General features: G+C 52.9%; 1 protein-coding gene across 1 annotated transcript in view; it reads left to right on the top strand.

Moving 5' to 3' along the window:
• Positions 1–24,291, top strand: part of PREX1 (phosphatidylinositol-3,4,5-trisphosphate dependent Rac exchange factor 1) — a 184,040-nt gene that overhangs the window by 72,973 nt on the left and 86,776 nt on the right. The window contains exons 2-4 of the mRNA XM_043553726.1: positions 6,867–6,938; positions 12,483–12,605; positions 19,442–19,546. Of these exons, the coding sequence (XP_043409661.1) occupies positions 6,867–6,938; positions 12,483–12,605; positions 19,442–19,546 (300 nt within the window). The remainder of the gene's footprint in view (positions 1–6,866; positions 6,939–12,482; positions 12,606–19,441; positions 19,547–24,291) is intronic.

Raw genomic sequence — 24,291 nt, forward strand, 5'->3', positions numbered from 1 at the left:
GAGCCGAAGTCGGACGCCCAACCCGCTGAGCCATCCCGGCGCTGCATAGCGGCCCCTATCATTTTAAGTGCTCGGCGACAAAATGCACAACGTGAGGCCTTCGTTGGGGGGGGGGGGGGGGGGCTCCAGAAGCAGATCCAGCGGCGGAATCCAGGGCGAAGAGTTTACTTGGAGAAAGCACTGAGGAGCCACCACAAGCCAAGTGAGGGATTGCGGGAGGGGAGGGAAGGTGGCCAGGAAAGCTGTGCCACCAAGGAGGTTGCCCCTGGGGGCCGCCGGGGAGGCGGCCTGGACCCCGTGCCTCGGTTTCCTCATCCGTATCTGCACGACAGCCCGGGCCTGCCCTGCGCCAGAGAGAGGGCCCTCGGGCTACGAGACGCGGGTGCTGGCAGCTAGAGGAGGTGCCGCCGTGCGCCCCGGGGGCGAGGACCCAGGGATGTGGGTGGGGTCCGGACGGCAGGTGCTGCCAGGCGCCCGTCTCCGCGTGGATGAGCCCGGAAGATGTGACGTGGAGAGAGCAAGTTGCTGCAAGCACGTCCTTTATGGAAATGTTGTAAACGCACGCAGAGCCCCGTTCTCCATGGCTCGTCCGTCCATGTGTGCGTGGTCGGCGGGCAGGGGGCACGCAAGGGAATGAGGAGTCCGGATCCGGGACGGGGGCGGGGCGGTGCCTGGCAGCGAGGGCAGGTGCACAGTGGCTCACCTCTCTCCGTGATGCTTCATCTCTTCCCGCTTTGTGTGTGATACTCACACGGCACACGGATACGGCGCACGAATGTTGAGGACACGCCGATGCGGCTTCGTGTACACGCGTCGGCCTGTCTAGCCACCTTTCAGATCAAGAAGTAGAAGCTTTCCAGCACCTCCCAGGGCTCCCTCGTGCCCCTTGCCAGTCTGCCCCTTTCCCAGACTTGATGCAGTTCTTTTAGGAAATGGCTTAAAGAGGGGCGCCTGGGCGGCTCGGTCGGTTGAGCGTCCAACTTCGGCTCAGGTCATGATCTCGCAGTCTGTGAGTTCGAGCCCCGCGTCGGGCTCTGTGCTGACAGCTCAGAGCCTGGAGCCTGGTTCGGATTCTGTGTCTCCCTCTCTCTCTGCCCCTCCCCCGTTCATGCTCTGTCTCTCTCTGTCTCAAAAATAAATAAACACTAAAAAAAAAGTATAAAAAAAAAATTAAAAAAAAAAAAGAGTCAGATACGTAATTGACTTAGCCATCCTGGCACCCTGACAATGTAATTTGAAAAGTCAGTGATGAAACATATACAGCACCAATGGGATTTTTTAGCATCAATGGATTTTATCATAGGTAGCTCAACTTCACTCGAGATCTGATAGTTATACCTACACCTTCTAAAACTGTTATTGATAATAACAGATAATACTATTTGCCATGCAACAAATACTGTTCATAATATTAACTCATTTAATAAATTCTTTCCATTTTCATGTGGAGATGTGTTATTACTTTAAAGACTGCACTGGGGCGCCTGGGTGGCTCAGCCGGTTAAGCGTCTGACTTTGGCTCAGGTCATGATCTCATGGTTTGTGAGTTCGAGCCCCACGTCAGGCTCTGGGCTAATGGCTCAGAGCCTGGAGCCTGCTGCGGATTCTGCGTCTCCCTCTCTCTCTGCTCCTTCCCCGCTCATGCTCTGTCTCTCTCTGTCTCAAAAATAAATAAACGTTAAAAAAAAAAATTAAAAAAAATAGGCCTAAAGGAAGTTTGGGATAATGCTAAGATGTGCCAAATCTGGGTTTGTGGCTGTTGGTTAGTATTTTTCTCCAGTCTTTTTCTACATCCTCTAGATACCACCATTGTCATCGTCATCAAAAAAGCAGAGGGGTGTTTGGTTAGACGTGGGGGCAGGGGCCCGGGCAGCAGTGTGGCATGGGTGTAGCATGGACAAAGGTCGTGGGGTCAGACAGAGGCTCAGGCCGCCCTGGGAATCCTGAGAATGGCCTTGTCCCTAAGGGAGGTTCCCAAGACATGGCTGCTTTTGGCTGCATTTCCAGAACTGTCGAGGCTTGGACAAGGAGTCGCTCCCAAGGGTCCCCTGCAACCACCCAGCCTGCCACAGAGGGCATTGGCACGGCCTGGAAAAGCCGATCGTGCCTTGGGCAGCAAGGGCTGGGCCCGGAGCCCCTGCCCACCCATTCTTTCCGGGTCACCAGCTGCCCATTGTGCCCCTCACACGGGCCTGTTTGCGGCAACTCTGTGGGTGGCCCAAGCCTCTCATTGTCCCAGCACAATGGTGGTGGCTTTGCTTGTGCGAAGAAACCAGGACAGGAAGCCCGATCTAGGCCAGCGCTCCCAGCTTCCTGCTGTCCCCCGGCTGTGCTGGGCCAGCATGCCTTTGTCTCCCTCCAGTCTCAGGAGGCTGGAGGCTGGCCTTCCCAGCAGCGGAGTTGCCCTGCTGAAATATCCCCTAGGAGCTCCTGTCCCCTGTCCCTGTTGTCCTTTAAAAGGGAAGGCCAGCAGGCTTCTAGCAGGCTATCAAGTGGCTCGAGTTGAGGCTCCTGCTGTGTGTCAGACACACTCCATCCCTTCCTTTGGTTTTTGAGTGTTTGCTGTGTGCCAGGCACTCCCCTCAGCCCCTGAGATACAGCTGGGTCAAGAGAGGCAAGCTCCCGGGGCACCTGGGTGGCTCAGTGGGTTGAGCGTCCGACTTCGGCTCAGATCGTGATCTCACCGCTCAAGAGTCTGAGCCCCGTGTCGGGCTCTGTGCTGACAGCTCAGAGCCTGGAGCCTGCTTGGGATTCTGTGTCTCCCTCTTTCTCCGCCCCTCCCCTGCTCATGCTCTGTGTCTCCCTCTCTCTCAAAATAAGTAAACATTAAATTAAAAAAGAGAGAGAGAGAGAGAGGCAAGCTCCCTGAGGGCAGCTCACTTAATCCTATTATATTCTAAAAGGTAGGACAGTATTGCTATGATCCCTAGTAGCAAACTGAGACTCAGAGAGGGTAATGCATTTTCCTGAGGTTACACGGCTGGAAGGTTTTTTTTTTTTTTTCAATATATGAAATTTATTGTCAAATTGGTTTCCATACAACACCCAGTGCTCATCCCAAAAGGTGCCCTCCTCAATACCCATCACCCACCCTCCCCTCCCTCCCACCCGCCATCAACCCTCAGTTTGTTCTCACTTTTTAAGAGTCTCTTATGCTTTGGCTCTCTCCCACTCTAACCTCTTTTTTTTTTTTTCCCTTCCCCTCCCCCATGGGTTTCTGTTAAGTTTCTCAGGATCCACCTAAGAGTGAAACCATATGGTATCTGTCTTTCTCTGTATGGCTTATTTCACTTAGCATCACAGTCTCCAGTTCCATCCACGTTGCTACAAAGGGCCATATTCCGTTCTTTCTCATTGCCACGTAGTACTCTATTGTGTATAGAAACCACAATTTCTTTATCCATTCATCAGTTGATGGACATTTAGGCTCTTTCCATAATTTGGCTATTGTTGAGAGTGCTGCTATAAACATTGGGGTACAAGTGCCCCTGTGCATCAGTACTCCCGGCAGGAAGGTTTAAACCCAAACTGTCAGTTTCCAAGCCTGACCTCCATTGTTGGATTGCGGTAAAGGTTTCATCCCAGCCATAGTCCTTTCTGATCTTGGCCCTTGCCTTAGGAGCTGGTGTAGATGACCTCACCTCACTCTTTTCATCTGTCATATGGGCTTTTAATGTAAGATGGAAAGGTGGGAAGTGTATGAAGACAGGAGGGCTTCTTAGAGGAGGTGACATTTGGCCTAAGGCCTGATGGATGAGAAGGAGGTGGCCCATGGCAGAGCTGGAGAGAAGATCCTGGTAGCAGGAACTGTATGTGCAAAGGTCCTGAGGCAGGAATGTCTCCTGGTGGGGGGAACAAACAGAATGGTAGTGGGGCTGAAGATTATCTAGGTGTGGGGTGATGGAGTGCTGGAAGGTGTGGTCAGAGAGATTAACTAGGACGAGATCATGGGGGCTTTATGGGCTGCGGAAGGACCTTTGTTTTAAAATTTTTTTTTAACGTTTATTTATTTTTGGGACAGAGAGAGACAGAGCATGAACAGGGGAGGGGCAGAGAGAGAGGGAGACACAGAATCGGAAACAGGCTCCAGGCTCCGAGCCATCAGCCCAGAGCCTGACGCGGGGCTCGAACTCACGGACCGCAAGATCGTGACCTGGCTGAAGTCGGACGCTTAACCGACTGCGCCACCCAGGCGCCCCAGGACATTTGTTTTAAAGTGTAGCGGGAATCCAGGGAGAATTTTAAGCTGCGGATTGACATCTGATTTACCTATTTAATAGGATCCCTCCGGCTGTGTGTGGAGAAAGGACTTTGGGGACAGTGAGGGGGAACAGGGAGGAGGTGATGGATGTGGGGAGAAGACGTTGGATTTTTTAGTGCCTGTTGAAGGTGAAGCTGAAGGCATTTGCCGATGGACAGAAGGTGGGGGGGGGTCCCAGGGAAAGAGAGGGGTCGAGGGTGACTGGGACAATTGGGGGGTTTTCACTGGAGCCCTTGGCAGGCACAGGTGCTGTTGATCAGGCTGGGAGGAGAGCTTGGGTGGTGTGGGTTTGGAGGGGGGCTCGGGAATTAGGTTCCGGACGCCCCCAGGCACCCAGGCCGAGCTGTCCAGTCTTCAGGGGAGTCCAGGCTGGGGATGTGAACGTGCTGGGAGGACTGGGTGAGGCTGCCTTGCTGTGTGTCCCCGACTTTCCTCTCCGTGACCGGCTGTGTGAGCCACCAGTGCACCACCTCCCGGGAGACCCGAGCCTGCCGGTGGCCAGGGCCCTGCGACAGCCACTGATGTCCCTCGGGTGATGGAAACGGGTCTCACAGCCGTCTGTGGAAGGCCAGCCTCCCCTGTGCCTGCCTGCCCCTGCTGTCCTCTATCCTGGGTGTCCCTTCCATCTCCCGCCGCTCGGAGCCCTCCCCGGGCAAGCATGGTCACGCGACACGCACTCTTGATTAACCCGCAGCCGGCTTCTGCGGTGGGGACACGGTGTCGTCACCCAGGCCTCACTCGCAGAGTCGCCACTCTGTAATCAGCTGTGGCAGGAAGGGCAGCTGGCAGGCCACCCCAGCTCATCGTGGCCCTGTGGCTGTGACAGCACCGTGAAGTCATTTCCTCAGGGGATGTCACATGGCTGTTGCCGGGTCAGCCTGGGTCCAAGTCCCAGAGTGGGGCCGACCAGGCAGAGTTTGCCGTGAGGGGACTGGCCTCGGTATCCCCGGGTGTGTCGGCCACCCCCCGCCTCTCCTTCAGGTCCGTCCCCCGCCACCCCACCCACACCGGGGCCAGGCTGCTGTCATTTCTCATCGGCATGGCCGCGCCCCTCCATTCTGGTGCCCCCACTTTCACGTTTGACTCCTAAAACCCGGTTCCCCACGAAAGCCACCGATATTTTGCCAAGATTTAAAAACGGAGAGACTTTGCCTTAAAAATCTCACTTTCTGGCTTCTGTTGAAAACAGATCCCAGAACACCTGGCGGTGCTGGGCCCGCCGCCTTCCCACCTGACCACGCTTGGAAGGGAGACGCGGCCGTCCCCTCCGATGGGACGTGCTTGCCGGCTCCCCACAGTCCCCGACGCTCCCCTGCCTTCGTCGTCTGTCACATCACAGGGGAGAGAAGTGATTTCTCTATTCTGAGCCCCTGAGAAAAGTGGCAGAATGGCTGTGCTCCGTCCAAACATCAGGGTTCCGGGCAGCTGTAGAAGAGAACGAGGATGCTGTCCGTGTAGGGATATGAAGGATCTCTGGACACTCCTAAGTGGAAAAGCAGGTGCAGCACGTCCTAGGGATGCTGCTGTGTTTTGGTGTGAAAAAAGGAGAAAAGTCAATACGTGTATGTGTGGGGCGCCTGGGCGGCTCAGTCGGTTAAGCGTCCGACTTCGGCTCAGGTCGTGATCTCACGGTTCATGGGTTCGAGCCCTGTGTTGGGTTCGGTGCTGACAGCTCAGAGCCTGGAGCCTGCTTCGGATTCTGTGTCTCCCTCTCTCTCTGCCCCTCCCCTGCTCATGTTCTGTCTCTCTGTCTCTCAGAAATAAACATTAAAAAAAAAAAAAGAATACATGTACGTGTGTGTGTATCTGTGAGTATTTGTGTTTGTTGCTTTTGCATAAAGATTCTCTGGAAGGTCATGGAAGACACTTGTAGTTGTGGTTTCCTGTGCGGGGGATGGGGAGGAACTCGATGCCTTAGGGCCCAGTGTGTAGAAGAGACTTGTCGTATTTTTGACTTTTTATATTTTTGGCTCTCGAACCACGTGAATGTGTTATGATTTAGAGGTTAAATTTTTTTTAAGTTTATTTATTTTGACAGAGAGAGAGAAAGAGAGGGAGACGGTGGGAGGGGCAGAGAGAGAGAGAGAGAGAGGGGGAGAGAGAGAATCCCAAGCAGGCTCCACACTGTGAGTGCAGAGCCCGACGTGGGGCTCGAATTCATGAACCTGTGAGATCGTGACCTGAGCCGAAATCAAGAGTCAGAGGCGTAACTGACTGAGCCACCCAGGAGCCCCTGGAAGTTAAATTTTTGAGAAAGGGGGAAAAAGAGAAAGGGAAATGAATTACAGTTTTAGAGGGAGAGCGATGGGTAAGGAAGCAGATGGGGGCGCGTCTCCCTGAGGGCAGGCTTTGCGGGTGCGTCTGCACAGGGCCTGGTGTGCGAGATGCTCAGTAAACGTTTGTGGACCGAATGGGGGTGAGGGATGTTCCCGTGTGTTTTTTAACGCAGAAGCCGGGGAGGTTTTTCCTTACTCCCCACCCAAGTTCCTGGACCGTGGTACCTCCCGTGTCCTAGGTGGCGTTTGAACGTGTCACCCTCCTTTCAGGCCACCCCGGGGAGATCAGAGGCCTGGGTGCTCACCTCTCCCTGCTTCTCTTCCCCCAGGCATTCCTGCATCGCATCCGGCAGAACGTGGCGGACTCCGTGGAGAAGGGCCTCACGGAAGAGAACGTCAAGGTGTGGATCGCTGGGCCAGCCCCTCTGCCGCTGTGTGCCTTGCTCACCACGGCCATCCTGTCTTCCAGTCTTCTCTGTGCCAGGCCTCCTGGCGTGGAGCCAGCGGAAAATCCCTTCCCGAGCGCCCCTGGGAGCTGGCCCCTCCAGCTGCCCTCTCGGCGGCCCTGGCCCGTGCCCCTGCACCGGGCATTGAGTGTCGAGGCAGAGCGGTTGAGCAATTGGGTCCGGCCTTCGTCTTGGCTGTGGCTGTGGGGAGTTTCGGGAGGACGTCAATAGGCCCTCTGTGTGCATGGCAGAGGCCCCCGCACTCGCCAGGCCCGGCTTTCCAGTGTGACCTCACCCTCTGGGAGGCTGCCTTTAGTTCTTGGGGCTCCAGGGTCCTGGTCTGGGGAAGAGGGGAGACAGCGTGGGGTGGGTGTCAGAGGCGGCCGACCTGGGTAGCACGTGAGGGACTTGGTCAGACAGGGTGTTCTCCCCACATGTGTCGGCTAGTCTGGACAGCAGCCTTGCAGTTGATAATTCTGAGCTCAGTGTTTCGGGTAAAAAGCCGAGGCTTTAGATGCAAAGAGATGTTCAGGGTCACTGCATGGCCGGTCCCCGATGGTGCTGGGATTTCGGCATTTTATGCATGCGTGCGTTCATTCATTTCTTCACTCCTTCATTCAGCAAATATTTACTGAGGACCTGCTGTTTGTTTATCACATGTATTTATCACAGTCTGTTTCTTTATTGCGATTCAAAAATTATGATAATTTTAAATTGTAACTTATTTCAGTCTTTAAAAGATTACTTTTTTTGTGAGGTATATAACTCACATGCAGTAAGGGTGCATCCTCTGTGTCGGACGTGATGCAGTTTCATGTATGAACACATCTATGTAACCATGATCCAAACGAAGACAGAGCATTTCCTGCCCCAGCAGGCTCCTGTGTCCCCCTGCCAGTAAATGCCCACTCCCCAAAGGTAACCGTTGATTAGTTTTGTTTTTTTTTTTATTAAAAAAAAATTTTTTTTTTATCATTTATTCAGTTTTGAGAGACAGAGAGAGACAGAGCATGAGCAGGGGAGGGGCAGAGAGAGAGGGAGACACAGAATCTGAACAAGCTCCAGGCTCTGAGCTGTCAGCACAGAGCCCGACGCGGGGCTCAAACTCACAGGCTGTGAGATCATGACCTGAGCCGAAGTCAGACGCTTAACTGACTGAGCCACCCGGGCGCCCCTCGATTAGTTTTTTTTTAATGTTTTATTTATTTTTGAGAGAGAGAGGAGAGCGTGAGTGGGGGAGGGGCGGAGAGAGAGAGGGAGCGAGAATCCCAAGCAGGCTCCACCCTGACAGCACTGAGCCCGACGTGGGGCTAGAACTTACGAACTGTGAGATCATGACCTGAGCCGAAGTCGGATGCTCAACGGACTGAGCCACCAGGTGCCCCAGTTATTGATTAGTTTTGCACTTTTATTTTTTTAAAAATTTTTTTTTCAACGTTTTTATTTATTTTTGAGACAGAGAGAGACAGAGCATGAGCGGGGGAGGGGCAGAGAGAGAGGGAGACACAGAATCGGAAACAGGCTCCAGGCTCTGAGCCATCAGCCCAGAGCCCGACGCGGGGCTCGAACTCACGGACCGCGAGATCGCGACCTGGCTGAAGTCGGACGCTTAACCGACTGCGCCACCCAGGCGCCCCTAGTTTTGCACTTTTATACAAAAGTGAGCTTTTTCACGTCTGGTATCTTTTCTCACTGTTACGTGTGTGAGGTTTGCCCATGTCGTCATGCGTAGCTACGATCCGGTCTTTTTCATTGCTGGGTAGTAACCCATAGTGCGAGTGTCCCATAATTTACCATCCGTTCCCCTGTGGATGGATATTTGAGTTATTTCCAGTTTGGGGCTTTTATGACCACACAGGCTGTCATTTCTTTTGGGTACACACTCGGGAGACAGATGTTCATTTTGAAATTTACAGCCATCCCTTGAGGTGAGTGTAGTACATAGTGTGATCTGTATCTATCGTATCTGTCCTCAACGTAAGCGGATCCAACCGTGGGCACTGGACAAGATGGGAGGGAGAAAAATAACCAAATAGTGCAGGTGATTCTTCCAGCCACCTCACATGACGAGTGTGTCCTCCAGGGCTAGGCGGAGGAGGAAGGGCAGAGACTGAGGAACGGTCTCCAGCCCAGCCTTCCCTGCCCACCCTCAGGCCATCTCCCTCTGTAGACTTTCTGGTACATTCCAAAGGTCCATGGGGTTGGTCTTCATTCCTTGAGGTCTGGACTCACCTGTCACCTTCTCAGCAGGGCTGTCCATGGCCCTCTGTCCCACCCTGGGACTCTCTTCCTGTTTTCCTTTTGTCTTTAGTGCTTCTTACCCCCTAGAAAACTCTGTTTTTTTGTTTTTGTTTTTTTAAATAGGCTTCATGCCCAGCATGGAGCCCAACGTAGAACTTGAACTCAAGACCCTGAGATCAAGACCTGAGCTGAGATCAAGAGTTGGACGCTTGGGGCGCCTGGGTGGCTCAGTTGGACGGCCACTTCAGCTCAGGTTACGATCTTGCGGTCCGTGAGTTCGAGCCCCGCGTCAGGCTCCTTGCTGACAGCTCAGAGCCTGGAGGCTGTTTCAGATTCTGTGTCTCCCTCTCTCTCTGCCCCTCCCCCACTCACACTCTGTTTCTCTCTCTCTCAAAAATAAATAAACATTAGAAAAAAAAAAAGGGGGGCGCCTGGGTGGCGCAGTCGGTTAAGCGTCCGACTTCAGCCAGGTCACGATCTCGTGGTCCGTGAGTTCGAGCCCCGCGTCAAGCTCTGGGCTGATGGCTCAGAGCCTGGAGCCTGTTTCCGATTCTGTGTCTCCCTCTCTCTCTGCCCCTCCCCCGTTCATGCTCTGTCTCTCTCTGTCCCCAAAATAAAATAAATGTTGAAAAAAAAAAAAAGAAAAAAAAAAGGAGTTGGACGCTTAACCAACTGAGCCACCCAGGTACCCCCTGGACGGTTAAGCATCCGACTTCTGCTCAGGTCATGATCTCACGTTCCTGAGTTTGAGCCCCTCGTTGGGCTTTTCTGCTGTCACCACAGAGCCCCCTTCAGATCCTTTGTCTCTGCTCTCTTTGCCCTTCCTCCGCTCATGCTGTCTCTCTGAAAAAAAAAAAAACAAAAAAACCCAAAAAACATTAAAAAACAAACACTCGGGGCGCCTGGGTGGCGCAGTCGGTTAAGCGTCTGACTTCAGCCAGGTCACGATCTCGCGGTCCGGGAGTTCGAGCCCCGCGTCAGGCTCTGGGCTGATGGCTCAGAGCCTGGAGCCTGTTTCCGATTCTGTGTCTCCCTCTCTCTCTGCCCCTCCCCCGTTCATGCTCTGTCTCTCTCTGTCCCAAAAATAAATAAAAAACGTTGAAAAAAAAATTAAAAAAAAAACAACAAACACTCGTTTTGGTTCTTTGTTTGTTGCCTGTCCCCTTCCATTAGAATGTCACCTCCATGAAGGCAGGCACATGTCTGTTCCCTGCCGTATACCCGAGGGCCTCTAACAGTGCCTGGCACACAGTAGGTGCTCAGTCAGTCAGTATTTGCTGAATGAATAAAAACCCCAGAGGGAACCACAAACCAGTTGTAACACTGGTTACCCCTGCTGTGGGCCACAGTAGGATGGGTGGGAGGAGGGACTTCTCGCTGGATTCATTTTATTGTGCTTTAGTTTTTGAAACATCTGAGGACCTTCTTCAAAATTAAATTAAAAAAAAAAGTACCTCTTTTCAAAAAAAATTTTTTTTAATGTTTATTTTTCACAGAGAGAGAGAGAGAGGGAGAGAGAGACAGAGCATGAGCAGGGGAGGGGCAGAGAGAGGGGAGACAGAGAATCCAAAGCTGGCTCCAGGCTCCCAGCTGTCAGCACAGAGCCTGACGCGGGGCTCGAACTCATAAACTGCAAGATCATGACCTGAGCTGAAGTCGGACGCTCAACCGACTGAGCCACCCAGGCCCCCTCACCTCTTTTTTTTTTTTTTTTTTTTTTTAAGGGAAAGAGGATTTATGCAGTTCAAAAGGACCTTAAGTAGATAAAGTCTTCTTAATTCTTAGTTCTCCTTCCCAGAGGTCGCTGCAGTGACCAGCTTGACTCTTCACTCAGATAGGCTCTGCTTTCGTTCCCCTGGGGAGGAATGGCTTTTTTTTTTTTTTTTCTTTTGAAACACAGACGGGCCCATGCTGGAGTCTTGTTTGCAACCATGATTCCTCCCTCCCCCACCCCCCAACTTAACAATATATATTAAGGGTCATTCCAAGATTGCATGTCCGTATATACAGATCTGCAGATTCTTCTTACAGACTGCATAGTATTTCAGTATGTAGAATTTACTTAATTATAATCAGGCCAGTTGATCCAGCTATCTGATGAGTCCCCCCTTTGGCCATTTGCCTTTTCCCCAGATTTTTGCTATTGCCGACAAGGCTGCAGTGTGTCCTTGACTCTCTACCAGGCTCTTCACCTTGGCATTATTAACACTTTGGGCCGGATAATTCTTTGCTGTGATGGGCTTTTCCCGTGTATTGTGTTTAATAGCATCCCTAGCCTCTACCTATGAGATGCTGGTAACATCCCTTCCCCACAATTTGCGATGACCACAAATGTCCCTAGACATTGGCAAATGTCCCCTGGGGGGCCAAATTGTCCCTGGTCGGAGACAACTGATTGCCAGTTAAATCCTAAAATGTAGAATTGCTGGGTCAGGTTGTATGTGCATTTCAAACTCTAGATTCATTCAGGGGAAAAGGCAGCCTTATGTATTGTTTGTGAAAGTTTAGACAGCATATTGAAAAAAGATTTTTTTTAATGTTTATTTTTGAGAGAGAGCGGTGGGGGGAGGGGCAGAGAGAGAGGGAGACACAGAATCGGAAGCAGGCACCAGGCTCCGAGCTGTCGGCACAGAGTCCGATGCGGGGCTCGAACTCACAGACTGTGAGATCATGACCTGAGCCGAAGCCAGACGCTTAACTGACTGAGCCACGCAGGCACTCCTATGCATATTTTGAACATCCTTCCCTATTGTATTTTCTTCGGCCACATCACGTGATGGGTGCATGGAAGGACCCTCATCGTTTTAAAAATCAAGGCTTCTGATCCAACATGCTGGTTGTCGACCATGATGAAAATTGTGATCAATGTCTTAATATCTAGTTCCCTGCATGCTGAGCGTGAACCTCCCTTCTGCTGCTTAGTGGACTGCGTGACCTTGAGAATATTAATTTATTTTGGGTCCTTGTTCTTCATCTATAAATGGGGGATGACGGTAGTTTCTGCCTCATGGAGTTACACAGAAAATTCGATGCCGTAAGTGCATGTAAAGTTCATAGCACAGGATTAGGCATGAATAAATGCTGGCAGTATTTTGTTTTAGTTATTTTCATGAGTGGCTAAACTGGCTGCAGTGTATCAGTGTGCCTGTTGCATCATATTCTCGTCTACACTGGGGGTTATGCATGTTCTTATGCTTGATTTTGCTCTCCCTCTGTACCTTGATTAACTCTATCCTCGGGCCTCGCTTTTCCTCACAGATCCTGTTCTCGAACATCGAAGACATCTTGGAAGTTCACAAGGATTTCTTGGCTGCCTTGGAGTATTGTTTACATCCCGAGCCTCAGTCTCAGCATGAACTTGGGAACGTTTTTTTAAAATTCGTGAGTACGGTGCCCCAGCCCCTGTTGGAGCCTGTAGCTTTGGGGGAGTGGGCTGCTTCCCCAGCCTCCTCTGCAGGCCTGTCTGGGACACGGAGAGGCAGGTGGCAGGCAGGCCCAGCCTCAGCCCACAGGAACGGGGGAAGCCGTTCGGTCCCTGCAGATCAGTGCTGTTTTTAGTTGTCTCTCCCTCCCCTCAATGCCATGTGGAGTGCGGCTCCCTTTTCCTCGGGGCTCCTTGTGGAACGACCATGTCCTGGGGTTCCCGTGACCTCCTGGCCTGGCAGGACCCTTCTGCCGCAGAATGACCAACAGGGTAGCCAGTGCCAAGAGGGTGGACCTGGGCCAGGCAGACCTGGGTGTGAGTCCCAGCTTGGCCACCCCCCGACCCACGAGGGTGTCTTGGGTTCCCACTCAGCTGCTGGTCGGAGAGGCTGATGGCTTTTCACAATAGTCTGTCTCTTCCTTCAGGATTCCCGAGTTGCTTGGAGTAGTGAGAGAATGGTCGGCGGGAGGAGGGGGTGGGCACCCTAAAACCTGACCACCACCTACTGAGTTGATGGCAAACTAGCACAGATGTTCTCTTTGTGCCGGGTGCTGTTCTCAGTGCTTCACGTATTTTAATTGATTAAAACTTCACAACAACCTTCGACAGTGTGCATCGTTATTGTACTGACTTTACAAACGGGGGAACGGAGGCCCAGAGAGGGTAGATCATGATTCAAGCTCACACGGCCAGGGAATGTTGGAGCCGGGACTTGGGCCATTGTAATTTGGCCCCAGGGCTTATGTTTTTCATCACGTTACACGCTAAGTTTCCTGAAATACATCCTAAACACCTACTGTGTGCCAGGCGCTGTACTTGGCCCTGAGGAATGCCGCCCTAAATAAGACAGATTTATTGTCGCCACCGTGAGGCTCGTAGGCTGCAGAAACGGAGGATGCCAGTACAGATGGTGACCCGGGTTACGAAGGATATAAAATACAGATGTGCGAGGAGTGACTGTGCTCGAAGTTGCTTGAAATTGGGAAGTCAGGGACAGGATTGCTAGACGGAGCAAACAAAAACACCCATGACATCTGAGCAAATTGGCAAATGAAAAATAATTCTTTAGTGTGAGTATGTCTCATGCACTGTTTGGGACACACTTCCAGTAAGAAATGATTTGTTGTTCCTCTGAAATTCAGACTCATCTGGGTGTCCCGTGTTTCTCGTCTGGGTGTCCCGTGTTTTATCTGGCAACCCCGACTGCCTCAGGGCAGGCCTCTGGAGCATGGTAAAGTGGGATGATCTTGGCGGGAGGGGGGGTGGGGCTGGGGGTGGGGGCGGGACGTTCCAGAGGGAGACCCTCTCGAGGGCAGAGACCCTGGACCAGGTGTGCATGGAGGGGAAGGCAGGCAGGGTGGTGTGGCCGGTGCAGAGTCAGTGATGGGGGGGGGGGGGGGTGCAGGGATGCCGTGGGGGCAGATCCCATAGAGATCTCCCCCTAAGAATTGCAGGTTTGTAGCAGGGTCGTGCGGTGTGAGTGGCTCTCACCCCCTCCCTGTAGCTGTGCGGATAAGCGGATGATACGTTGGGGAAACCCTCGCAAAAGTCAGACCGGGATCTCACGCTTCGCTCTGCGACGGGGGAGGCGTCCACGTGGCCAGCCTCCGTCTGAGCCTCAGTCTTTTTGGGTGCAAAGGGAGTGGCCTGGAGCAGATGGCGGCCGCGGAGGCAGCGAGGCTCCCGGGCCGGGCCGTTGCGGGCGGCAGCCGTCACCTCTGACGATCCGTGAAGCCTCCCCGGGGGCTCGACCCTCTCCCCCAGCTGTCCCAGCTGGCATCTGTCCACCTCTCCTCCTTCACATCCCAACCCCGCAGCCGCAGGCTCCCCGCCCACCACATCTGTGTGTGCACAACTGCTTGTCCCTTTCTTCTTGGCACAACAATCAAAGCCCCATGTGGGGCCCCTGGGAGGAAATTGAACACTTGGGCTCTGAGCCGTCAAAAGCAGCATTTCCATATCTGCAGGGTCTGGGGCCCCGAGACACAGCTGGGATTAGGCTCCCGGCAAGGACAGGGGAGTGATGGAGCCGGGCATGGTTTTGAGGAGGGGGTGTCTCCATTTGCTAAATTTAACTTCTCCAGGCCTCAAGTCCTGGTCCCCTGCCGTTTTCACAAGCTGAAGGAGAGGATGACCGAGCGGAAGAGGGGCTCGGGGGAGCTCACTGCAGCCACGGCAGACATCGCTGATCAATCACAGCATTCTGCCTCGGGCTCCCTGGGGTGGGGGTGGGGCTTGAGACTCCTCACCAGTTCCAGCCAGTGCCACTCTTTGATTGGGGTTAGCGTGTGAGAATAAACAGATCTGCCTCTGCTTTCTGGCCCAGTCTTTTCAGGGTACAGATGGAAGTGGACAGGGAGACCCTGTCACCTCACTAGGCTTGGGTCCAGTTTTTCATTTTCTCCCGCCTTTCAGAGCGTGCATTTATTAGGACCGTCTTCATTGCGAGTGATGAAAACACCAATTCAAGTAGGCTCAAGCCAACAAAAAAGACTTTATGGCTCATACAAACGAAATATTCCAGTGAGCGGGATTTAGGCATAGCTGGATCCAGGGCCCCATATGGTGTTTCCCGGACTCGGTCTTTCTCTTTAGGCTCTGATTTCCTCTGTGTTGGCTTCATTCTCGAGGGGTGGGGGGGCCGAATGCCTCACAGGGTGGCAGACGTGGCCTTTAGCAGCTTCAGGCTGACAGTCTGCCAGCTCGGCAGTGACGGTTCAAAGAGAGCCTCTCTCCACAGTAATTCCAGCATGAGTCATGGAGGGCTGTCCTTGGCCCAGCTTGGGGCACATGGCCACCGTTGCCAGGACAGGGGACTCTTTGATTGATTTGGCCTGGGTCGTGCGCTCACTTGCGGTGCCTGGGAGTGGGGTGGGGTCAGTGGGCTCAGTGGAGGAGGTGGTTCCCAGGGGAAAAGTTGGGGGCCATGACCAGAACCAACAAGGGGGAATGGGTGGCGGGTGGGTAAAACCAGGCACGTCCCAGCAAAGAGCCGAGGCCGCGGCTGCAGTGGACCAGGGTCATCTAGAAGGAGCGGGAGCTGGTTTGAGGTCTGTTGGGCCCCTCTTAATTCCTCCTGCTTCCTTGCCTCCATTCATCAAGTCCTCACGACGCCTGCTCCCTGCTGGCGACTCCAGTCCGCACTGGCACTACAGCAGTGACCCCAGCCGATGCAAGCCCCGCCCCCACGGGGCTCACAGGGCAGGGGTGGATGGGGGGAGGTGGACACTGCACAGCCGAGAAGGGAGACGTACCTGAGGTCAAGGCCTACTGCGTTTCCCGGATTCTGCCTGGTGCCTTTCCCTGCCGGCCTTGTCTAAACCTGTGAACCCACTCAGCTCCCTTCCTCCCCACTTGGCGTCTCTTCTTTTCACCATCAGAGCCTACCCACCCAGTGCCCCACCCTGTTCACAGACCTGTTCACCCGCGGTCCTGACGATGGTAGTGAGAGTAGCCTCAATAACAGCAACACTAATACCAGCCAACACTTAGTGAGTCCTCGCTCTGGACCATTCGAAGCACTTACAACGTGTTCACCTGATAATCTTGCCAAACCGCCTCTTGGTGGGGAAGCCGTTATTGTCTACAATTTATGGACAAGAACGCAGAGGCTCTGAAACATGACATGCCTTGCTCGAGGTCGCAGAGCTGGCAACCTGGGAAGCCAGACCGTGAACTTGGCTGGAGAACTTGCGATTGCACGTATGAGGTTGAGGTTGATGCCGCTATGGTCTCAGGGGCTCTGGTGTCTTATCTCTGAACAGTACTAGTAGGGGCCCCCCAGTCGCTAGAGCTCCTTACATTCGGTTGGGACCTCCTGCTGTCCTTCATGTGCCTGCATTCAGAGCCCAGCCCCCCCCTGTAATAGAGCCCTGCAGGCCTTCTCTGCAGGAGCAGGCCTCAGGCGGGCCACTTCCTGTCACCTTCAACCAGAAAGGCCCTTTCTCTCTTCTCTGCGGCCCACGTCCCCGTGGTCCGCAGCTGAGGCCTGGCTCCACCTGTGTCTAGAGGCCTCCCTCCCTCACATCTTTTGTCCTCGCTTGGGTGAACCCCTGTGGTGCAGACCTCCTGACCAGTCTCCACGGGCCTTGATGGCCCCATGGGCTCACTGGAGACCAGTGGAAATGGAAAGCGTCCGCTTGGGCAGCGTGTGTGCGGGGGGCCGGGGCGGGGATGCTGGGGTCCCCTTTTCCCCTTCCCTGCCCTTGCGCGTCTGCAGACACTGGGTGAGGGAGATGGTCGGGGACTCTGTTGTGTTTCCGTGTGCATGCAGACATTGGTGGTAGTGTTTGGAACATGTGGCTTGTGTCTTGTAACGTTTCAGGTCATTTGTGGTCGCTCCTTGGAAGTAGGCGTCAGGGCCGTTTCTCCCGGATGATCCTAACGTTGTCTGTTTTGGTGTTTTTCTCTAATGTTCATGTTTGCCCATTGTGTTTGTAGCTAATACTTTTCGAGGAATTTTGAAATATTATATAGAGTTCATCATGTCCCACTTATATTAAATATTAAGTTATTTACCCCGCCAGCAGCGCAAGCAGTGAGGGGCTCTTATCATGTCTGTTTGGCGGATGAGGAAACCAAGGCGTAAAGAGGTGAAGCAGCTTGTCCAGGGCCACACCCGCTACTTAGGGAGCCTGGGGCTGGGTTTCCTACCCAGGGGGTCTGGTTCTCGAGTAACTTTTTCATCATTCTCTGCAGTCCCGTCCGAGCTTTGTTTGTGGTGTTGTGGCTTGGGTTTTGTCCCCCTGTTGCCTCCCGCTCCCATCCCCATCTTCGGTCAGGCCCCGGAGCTTCATGGCAGCAAGGGGGAGTTGAGAGAGCCTGTGAGACCCCGGGCTCGGGACTTGGCCTTGGTTTTCCCACGTGTGAGTGGGGCGGATCCAGTAACCACCTGGCAGGTTCCTGCGAGGACCGAATGGGTTTACCCTATTTCCAAGAGACTAGCGCGAGGCGTGTACTAAGTGCTCCGTGTGGGCCAGTGGCTCTGGCTGTGGGCCCTTTGCTGTTCAGGGCGTCTGCTCAGAGGGTGCACACGGAGCCCCCAGAGGCGAGCCTGGGCGGGTGGGGGCGGCTTACTGATTCTGAAACCCATCCTCTCTCCTCTCTGGTTTTCTGCTTCCTGTAGCCGCCTGCCGGCAGGATGACTGGGGGGTTTGTTTAGAAACAAGATGAGTTACTTGCTTTGTAGACCCGCCTCTTCCTTCCTCAGCTTCTTGGGGTCTCCTGCCCAACCCCCAGTGCAAGGTCAAGGCCCTTCAGCCCTTCCTGTCCAGCGTCTTTACCCAGGACATCCTTGTTTAGGGTTTGGCGGGCTGGGAAGCAGTATTGTGTGAGCCTTTTGGAACCAAGAATGTTCAGTGCAAAGCTTCCTGTTGGTCCCAGAAGCCCTGACGGATGGTTACAGACCTGGTGACCCACAGATGACCTCTAGATTGGAAAGAGTCTGACTTGGGGCTTAGGGGGCGTTTGGAGGTCAACAGAGGTATCCCCTTGCCTCAAGGCTGTCGCTGCTATGTGGCAGAGACCAGGGATCTATTTTCTCCCCCACATTCCTGAGCTTTATCTAGATTCTTTAGGTTCGTATATACAGGGCATTGCACGTGGTAGGTGTTTAAGTTCAGTTATTTAGCAGGTGTTCATCGAGGGGCCTACTGTATGCCAGGCATTGTGCCAGGGTCTGGGAATACCTCAGTGAGCAAGATGGATGTGGTCCACTGCCTTCAGGGAGCAGACTACCCTGCAGAAAAGACAGATAAACAAATAATCTGAATAATTCCAGATTATACCTGAATGGCTGCTTTAGCTAGGGTAATCCAGGTGGCATTTGAGGAGATGGAATTTGAGTTGGAGAGTAGTCAGGCCTGGGGGCATAGTGTTCTGGGTAGAGGAAATGGCAAGTGCAAAGGCCCTGAGGTAGGAATAGGCTGGCAAAGTCAAGGAGTAGATAGAAGGCCAGTGAGATGACGTAAGAGAAAGACAGGGTCATGTATCTGGCCCTTGAAATTCATAATCAAGTGTTGGGTCTCGTTTGTAGTGTAATAGAATACCACTGGGTTTTTGTTTTGTTTTGTTTTTTAATTTTTGTTTTAAATGTTTGAGACAGAGAGACAGAACATGAGCTGGGGAGGGGCAGAGAGAGAGGGAGACACAGAATCTGAAACAGGCTCCGGGCTCTGAGCTGTCAGCACAGAGCCTGACTCGGGCCTCAAACTCATCAACTGTGAGATCATGACCTGAGCCGAAGTCGGATGCTCAACTGACTGAGCCACCCAGGCGGCCCACCACTGGGGGGTTTTAAGCAGGGGTGTGACACAGTCTGACTTGTGCTTTAATACTAAGGGTGGACACTTTGTGAGCTCCTACTATATGCTGAAACCTTATGTTTTAACTCATTTAATTCTTATAACAACCCCATGAGTTAAGGCCTATTAACAACTCCACTGATGAGGAAACTGAGACACAGAGCGGTCAGGTACCTTGCCCAGGTTCACGCTTGTAAACGCAGAGCCGGGATTCAATCCCAGGCTGCTGGCTTGAGTCCGTGCACTTGACCCTGGGCTGTGCTGCTTCCTGAAAGGTTACTCAGGCTGCTGGGTGAAGAATGGGGACAGGAGTGGACGCTGCGAGGCCTGCAGCGAGTGGGAGCCACCTTACCTGAAACCCCTCCTGCTGTGTGGTCGCTCAGGCTCTGGGCCAGTCCTTCCTCCCAGGCTGGCCCAGCTGTCAGCACATCTCAGAGCACCTGCTCTCCTGCCACGGGCTGTCTCCCACAGGCTCTGTCCTTGTCTTGCAGAAGGACAAGTTCTGCGTGTACGAGGAATATTGCAGCAACCACGAGAAGGCCCTGCGGCTGCTTGTGGAGCTCAACAAGATCCCCACTGTCCGCGCCTTCCTCTTGGTAAGTTTACTTGTCTTCCACTCGGCTTCGGCCTTGCGAATCCCTGGGCACGAGACAGCTTCGCGCTGACCTGTGCTGCCCGGGGTCGGCTGGGCATGACAGCTGGGGTAACGCTGGGATCGCCGAACGTTTTCTGGAAAGGGCCACATTTTTGCCTTTTTGCATCATGCGCTCTCTGTCACAGTGACTCAGTTCTGCCCTGGTAGCATGGAAGCCGCCATAAATAATATATAAAGGCGTGAGCGTGGCTGTGTTCCAGGAAAGTTTATTTACTAAATAGGCGGAGGGCTGGATCTGGCCCTCGGGCCAAGTTTGCCAATTTCTGGTCTAAAGTCGTGATCCTGAAAAGAGTGGTGTCAACGGTAGTAATAATTGTATTATTAGGATTATTTAGTTATGAGTGAAAGAAAGCCCAGTTAAAATTGGCTTAAGGCAAAAAAAAAAAAAAAAAATACATGGGTTCGCTTTTCTGGCAAGTTTAAGACCCCGGAGGGCTTCAGGCACTGAAGAATCTAGGTGTGTAAATATGTCATCAGGGACGTGTTTCTTGGTTCTGTGTTGCCCTGCCTTGGTTCCATTCTCAGGGAGGCTGTCTCCTTGGGGTTGCCAACGTGGCCTCCAGCAGCTTTGTGCTCATACCTCTGATAACTGAGCAGCTTTAGGATAAGAGAGCTCCCTTTGGCTCAGTAGTCACAGCAAGAATCCTGGGTCTGATGCTCATTGGCTCAGCTTGACTCAAGACCCTATCCCTGAACCAGTTGTTCTAGATGGAGGGGTTGGTTGTTGCTGATTGGCTACTTGTGGAGCTGGAGGGCAGAGTCAACTCTGCCCAAACCACCGGCCCTAAGGGTGGGGTGGAGCCCGAGAGGGCGTTGGCTTGCGCTTGTGGAAGTAAGCTGGGACTAGATATGGGTCGGGCCACACCCCAGACATCCGTGATGGCCTTCGCTCTACAGGCTCTGTAGTTGCAGAGATCTTGGCTTGTGGATGAAGGTTCTCATTTGTGACTTCCTTGGGGCTTTACCAGCCACTATCTGTTGTGTATGAACTAAGATATACATTTGCCTGCTCTGCAGACATGCCAAATCACAGCGGTTTCAACAAGATAAATGTTTCTCTTTCATGTTAACAGTGCGGATATAGACAGTCTGGGGCTGGTATAGGGGCCCTTGTGTCAGGAGCCAGTGCCCTAGTGTGCACCCTCATCAGCACGGTGTAAGTCGACTTCTCACCACTTCCACGTTCCAGGTAGTGGGATGCAGAAGGGCGGGAAGGAGGGCCTGCCCTTCTCCTCTTAAAGGCATAGTTGCACACATCTCTTCTACTCACATCCGGGACCTAGTCACACGGCTACACCCAGCTGCAGGGAAGGCTGGGGCATGTAGCTGTGTGCCCAGATGGCAATAATGTTGCCGTGGAAGAATACCTTGGGGGACACCGCATAGCCTTTGCCACAGGTGATTGTGATGAATCTCAAATCTTCAGCGACTTCCTAAGAGTACGTGAAAAGTGATTGATGTTCTCGTGGGTTCAAATCCTGATCTTTCTCTTTTTTTTTTTTAATTTTTAAAAATGTTTGTTTATTTTTGAGAGCAAGAGAGAGAGAGTGCACGCAATCAGGGAAGGGGCAGAGAGAAAGGGAGACACAGCATCCGAAGCAGGCTCCAGGCTCTGAGCTGTCAGCCCAGAGCCCGATGCGGGGCTCGAACTCACAGAGTGTGAGATCACGACCTGAGCTAAAGTCGGACACTTAACCGACTGAGCCACCTAGGCGCCCCTCGACCCTTCGCTTCTAAATCCCCTGCTCATTCAGTCAAAGGCCAACACTCCCGCCCCCAAGTACTGTTTTATTTCCCAAGGGCACATAGAGAATAGAGCACCCAAGAGTAGAGTGGCTACGGGCCGTAGCATCAGGAGTGTTAACCACGCGCCCAGAGAGCCAACCTGCATGATATGATAAAGTTCTTACGTGTACTTCTCCCTGATGCGCAGTCTCTGACAGAGTGTTTCCAGAATTTTGATTCAAAATGTATGTTTCCTTCGCTAGTGAGCTCCTGACGCTTGTGGTCCAGTTCCAGTGAGCGTCTGAGGAAAGGCAGATGGGTCAATGGATTTCCTTTTGGGTCAAGTGCTTTAGCATTTGGGGCCGATGCCGTTTGTTACGTTTCCAGTTTTGTACTTACATTCATTCAGGAGTCTGGGTGAAAAGCAGAGATGAAGTCGCATAGCACAAGACCACACACACGCGACCCTGTTTCGGTGGCCCACCTGCTGACCTTAGTCCCACAGTCCCCGCTGCCCAGGCTCTATCTAGGCCTGGCTGAGGGTCCCTCTTTCTGGGGGTGTCCTCTTGGGCTCAGCCGTGTCTTGAGAAGCGGGAAGATGCCAGGATGGTGTTTGCAAGGGTGTGGGAAGGGAAGGGCCTCGCTTTTTCTTTCCTTCCTTCCTCTCTCTCTCCTGCAGTCTTCCTGGTGCACCAGGCTGCCGTTTTCCTAGCGACAGCTGGGCTGGGCCCGATCGGGCAGGGGGAGGACACGTGGAGTGCCAGCCAGCTCGTCATCTTTCGCCCTCTTTGCTGGTGTCTCCCAGCTTTTGGCCACCCGCAGGAGAGCTGTCTTGAGTCTCTGATGGAGCGTTAAGACGTTGCGAATAGACGGGCTCTGGCTTTCCGCTCACGACGTGCTGTGTGCTAGCTGAGAGACAGAATGGCGACTGCATCATTCTGTGACTCAGTTTTCCTGTCGGTAAAATGGGGGTAATGTGCTCATTTGCTCATTCATGCGAAGTGCTGGGGAATAGCAGTGACCGAGGCAAGAAGAGTCCTCCCTCTCGTGGAGCAGCTATTCTAGTAGGAGAACCTTGTGTGACTGTCATGTGGTATGAAATCCCCCAGAAGAAATAGTCCCCGTTAAGGATGACAGGATGTTTTGAGGGAGTTAAAAAGAGAGAGCGGCAAGGAGTATCTGGGAGGAAAGCATTCCAGGTAGAGGAATTGTAAGTCCCAAGGCCCTGAGGTAGGAGCCTGTTTGAGAAATAGCTAGAAGCCAGGGTAGCTGGAATGGAGAGTATGGGAGGAAGTGAGATCAGGAGGAGGGAAAGGGCTAGATAATGAAGGAGCGTTTGGATAATGGAAGGGATCTGAGGTTTATAAAAAGCTTTTTTATGGCACATACATGTAGTAAATGCACTCACCCGAGTCGGTTCTGTGAAGGAGGAGAATTTAGAGAGATAATTCGCCGGAGTTCTTCCCATTGTGCCTGGAGTGTGATCTTGCTGGAATAGTGAATGGCAACTCAGTGTGTGTTTGCTTCTTTTTTTTTCTCTTAAATGAAAATAAAGCGAAACAGGAATTTGGAGTGTTTGGGGGAGAAGTGCGGTTGGCAGCTCTGACAGTTATGTGAAAACCCCTTGATCCCGGACAAAGAGGCCGGCCCTTCTCCCGCCAGGTCCTGGGGGCTTCTGGAAAGGACTCCACTACCCCCAGGCTCCCCTCTCTCTGCCCGGAGCTGACATCACCAGGGCAGCTTGTGCTGAGCACTGGCTCAGAGGACAAAGGCCCGAGTGTGAACAGTGTGGGGCCTGGCATCTCCCAGCTGCCACAGCTCCGATCCCCCATCTGTGCCTGGGGGAGGTGCGGGGGCCACGCAGCTCCTGTCAGAGCCGGGGCCCTGGGGTCTTGCTTCTCCAAGGAGAGGGCCCCTTGAGATCCCTGGAAGGCAGCACCCCTGAGTCTTGGACCTGCTCTTCCAGTTTTCTGCGCCAGTTGTCCTGGGGGGGTAGTACCCCTGCTTTTGCGGGGGCCGCGACGATGAACTTTACATAGAGGCAGAGCACGAGGCACAGAGCCTAGCACGTGGTAAGTGCACGGTAAATGTTCCCTGGTCTCATTTTCACTGCCGTATAAGCAGGGAATTTGTCTGCTTTGCTGGGCAGGTTTCCTAGTGCTTGGAACTGTGCCCAGCACATAGCAAGCACACAGTGTAAATTCGTGGAATGAATGAATGAATGAATAAATGAATGAATGAATGAATGAGAATTCTTTTTCCCGAGAGTTCCTGTTTCGTTTGCAGTCTGCCAACATGGTGTTGAGGAGGAAGGCGGAGATTGGGGGATGTGCTGACAGTTTGTTCATCCTTTGTGTCATTCGTTTGTTCATTCATTCATTCATTCGTCCATTCGTGCATGCATGCATGCATATATTGGGCACATAGTAAGCCCCAGGGACAGGACTGTGAGGGGCGTGGTGGGGGACCCAGTTCACTTTCCAGATCCTGTTACCTTCCCTCTACAGAGGTAACTTCTCCCCCCATTAGAATTTGGTTTATTATTTTTTTTCCACCCATGTTTTTGTGTTTTACTACAGATGTGTTCTCCATAAGCAATGCCTGGTTTTGTGTGTTTTTATTTTATTTTCTTTAGATGTTTATTTTTGGGAGAGAGAGAGAGAGCGCATGCATGGGAGAGGCGGGGGGTGGGGGGTAGATGGAGGATCCGAAGCAGGCTCTGTGCTGACAGCAGAGAGCCCGATGTGGGGCTCGAACCCATGAACCCAGAGATCGTGACCTGAGCTGAAGTCAGATGCTTAACCGACTGAGCCAGCCAGGCACCCCTGTGTTGTGTGTTTTTAAAAGCTTTCTGTAGATGGGTTCATGCCATGCACATCCTTTGGTGTTTGGGGTCCATCTGTGTCCCTCTGCGACTGTCAGGTCCCCCGTTTTTACTGCCATTTAGTGTGGCAATTGTGT

The sequence above is a fragment of the Prionailurus bengalensis genome, chromosome A3 (assembly GCF_016509475.1).
Source record: "Prionailurus bengalensis isolate Pbe53 chromosome A3, Fcat_Pben_1.1_paternal_pri, whole genome shotgun sequence".
Taxonomy (NCBI): domain Eukaryota; kingdom Metazoa; phylum Chordata; class Mammalia; order Carnivora; family Felidae; genus Prionailurus; species Prionailurus bengalensis.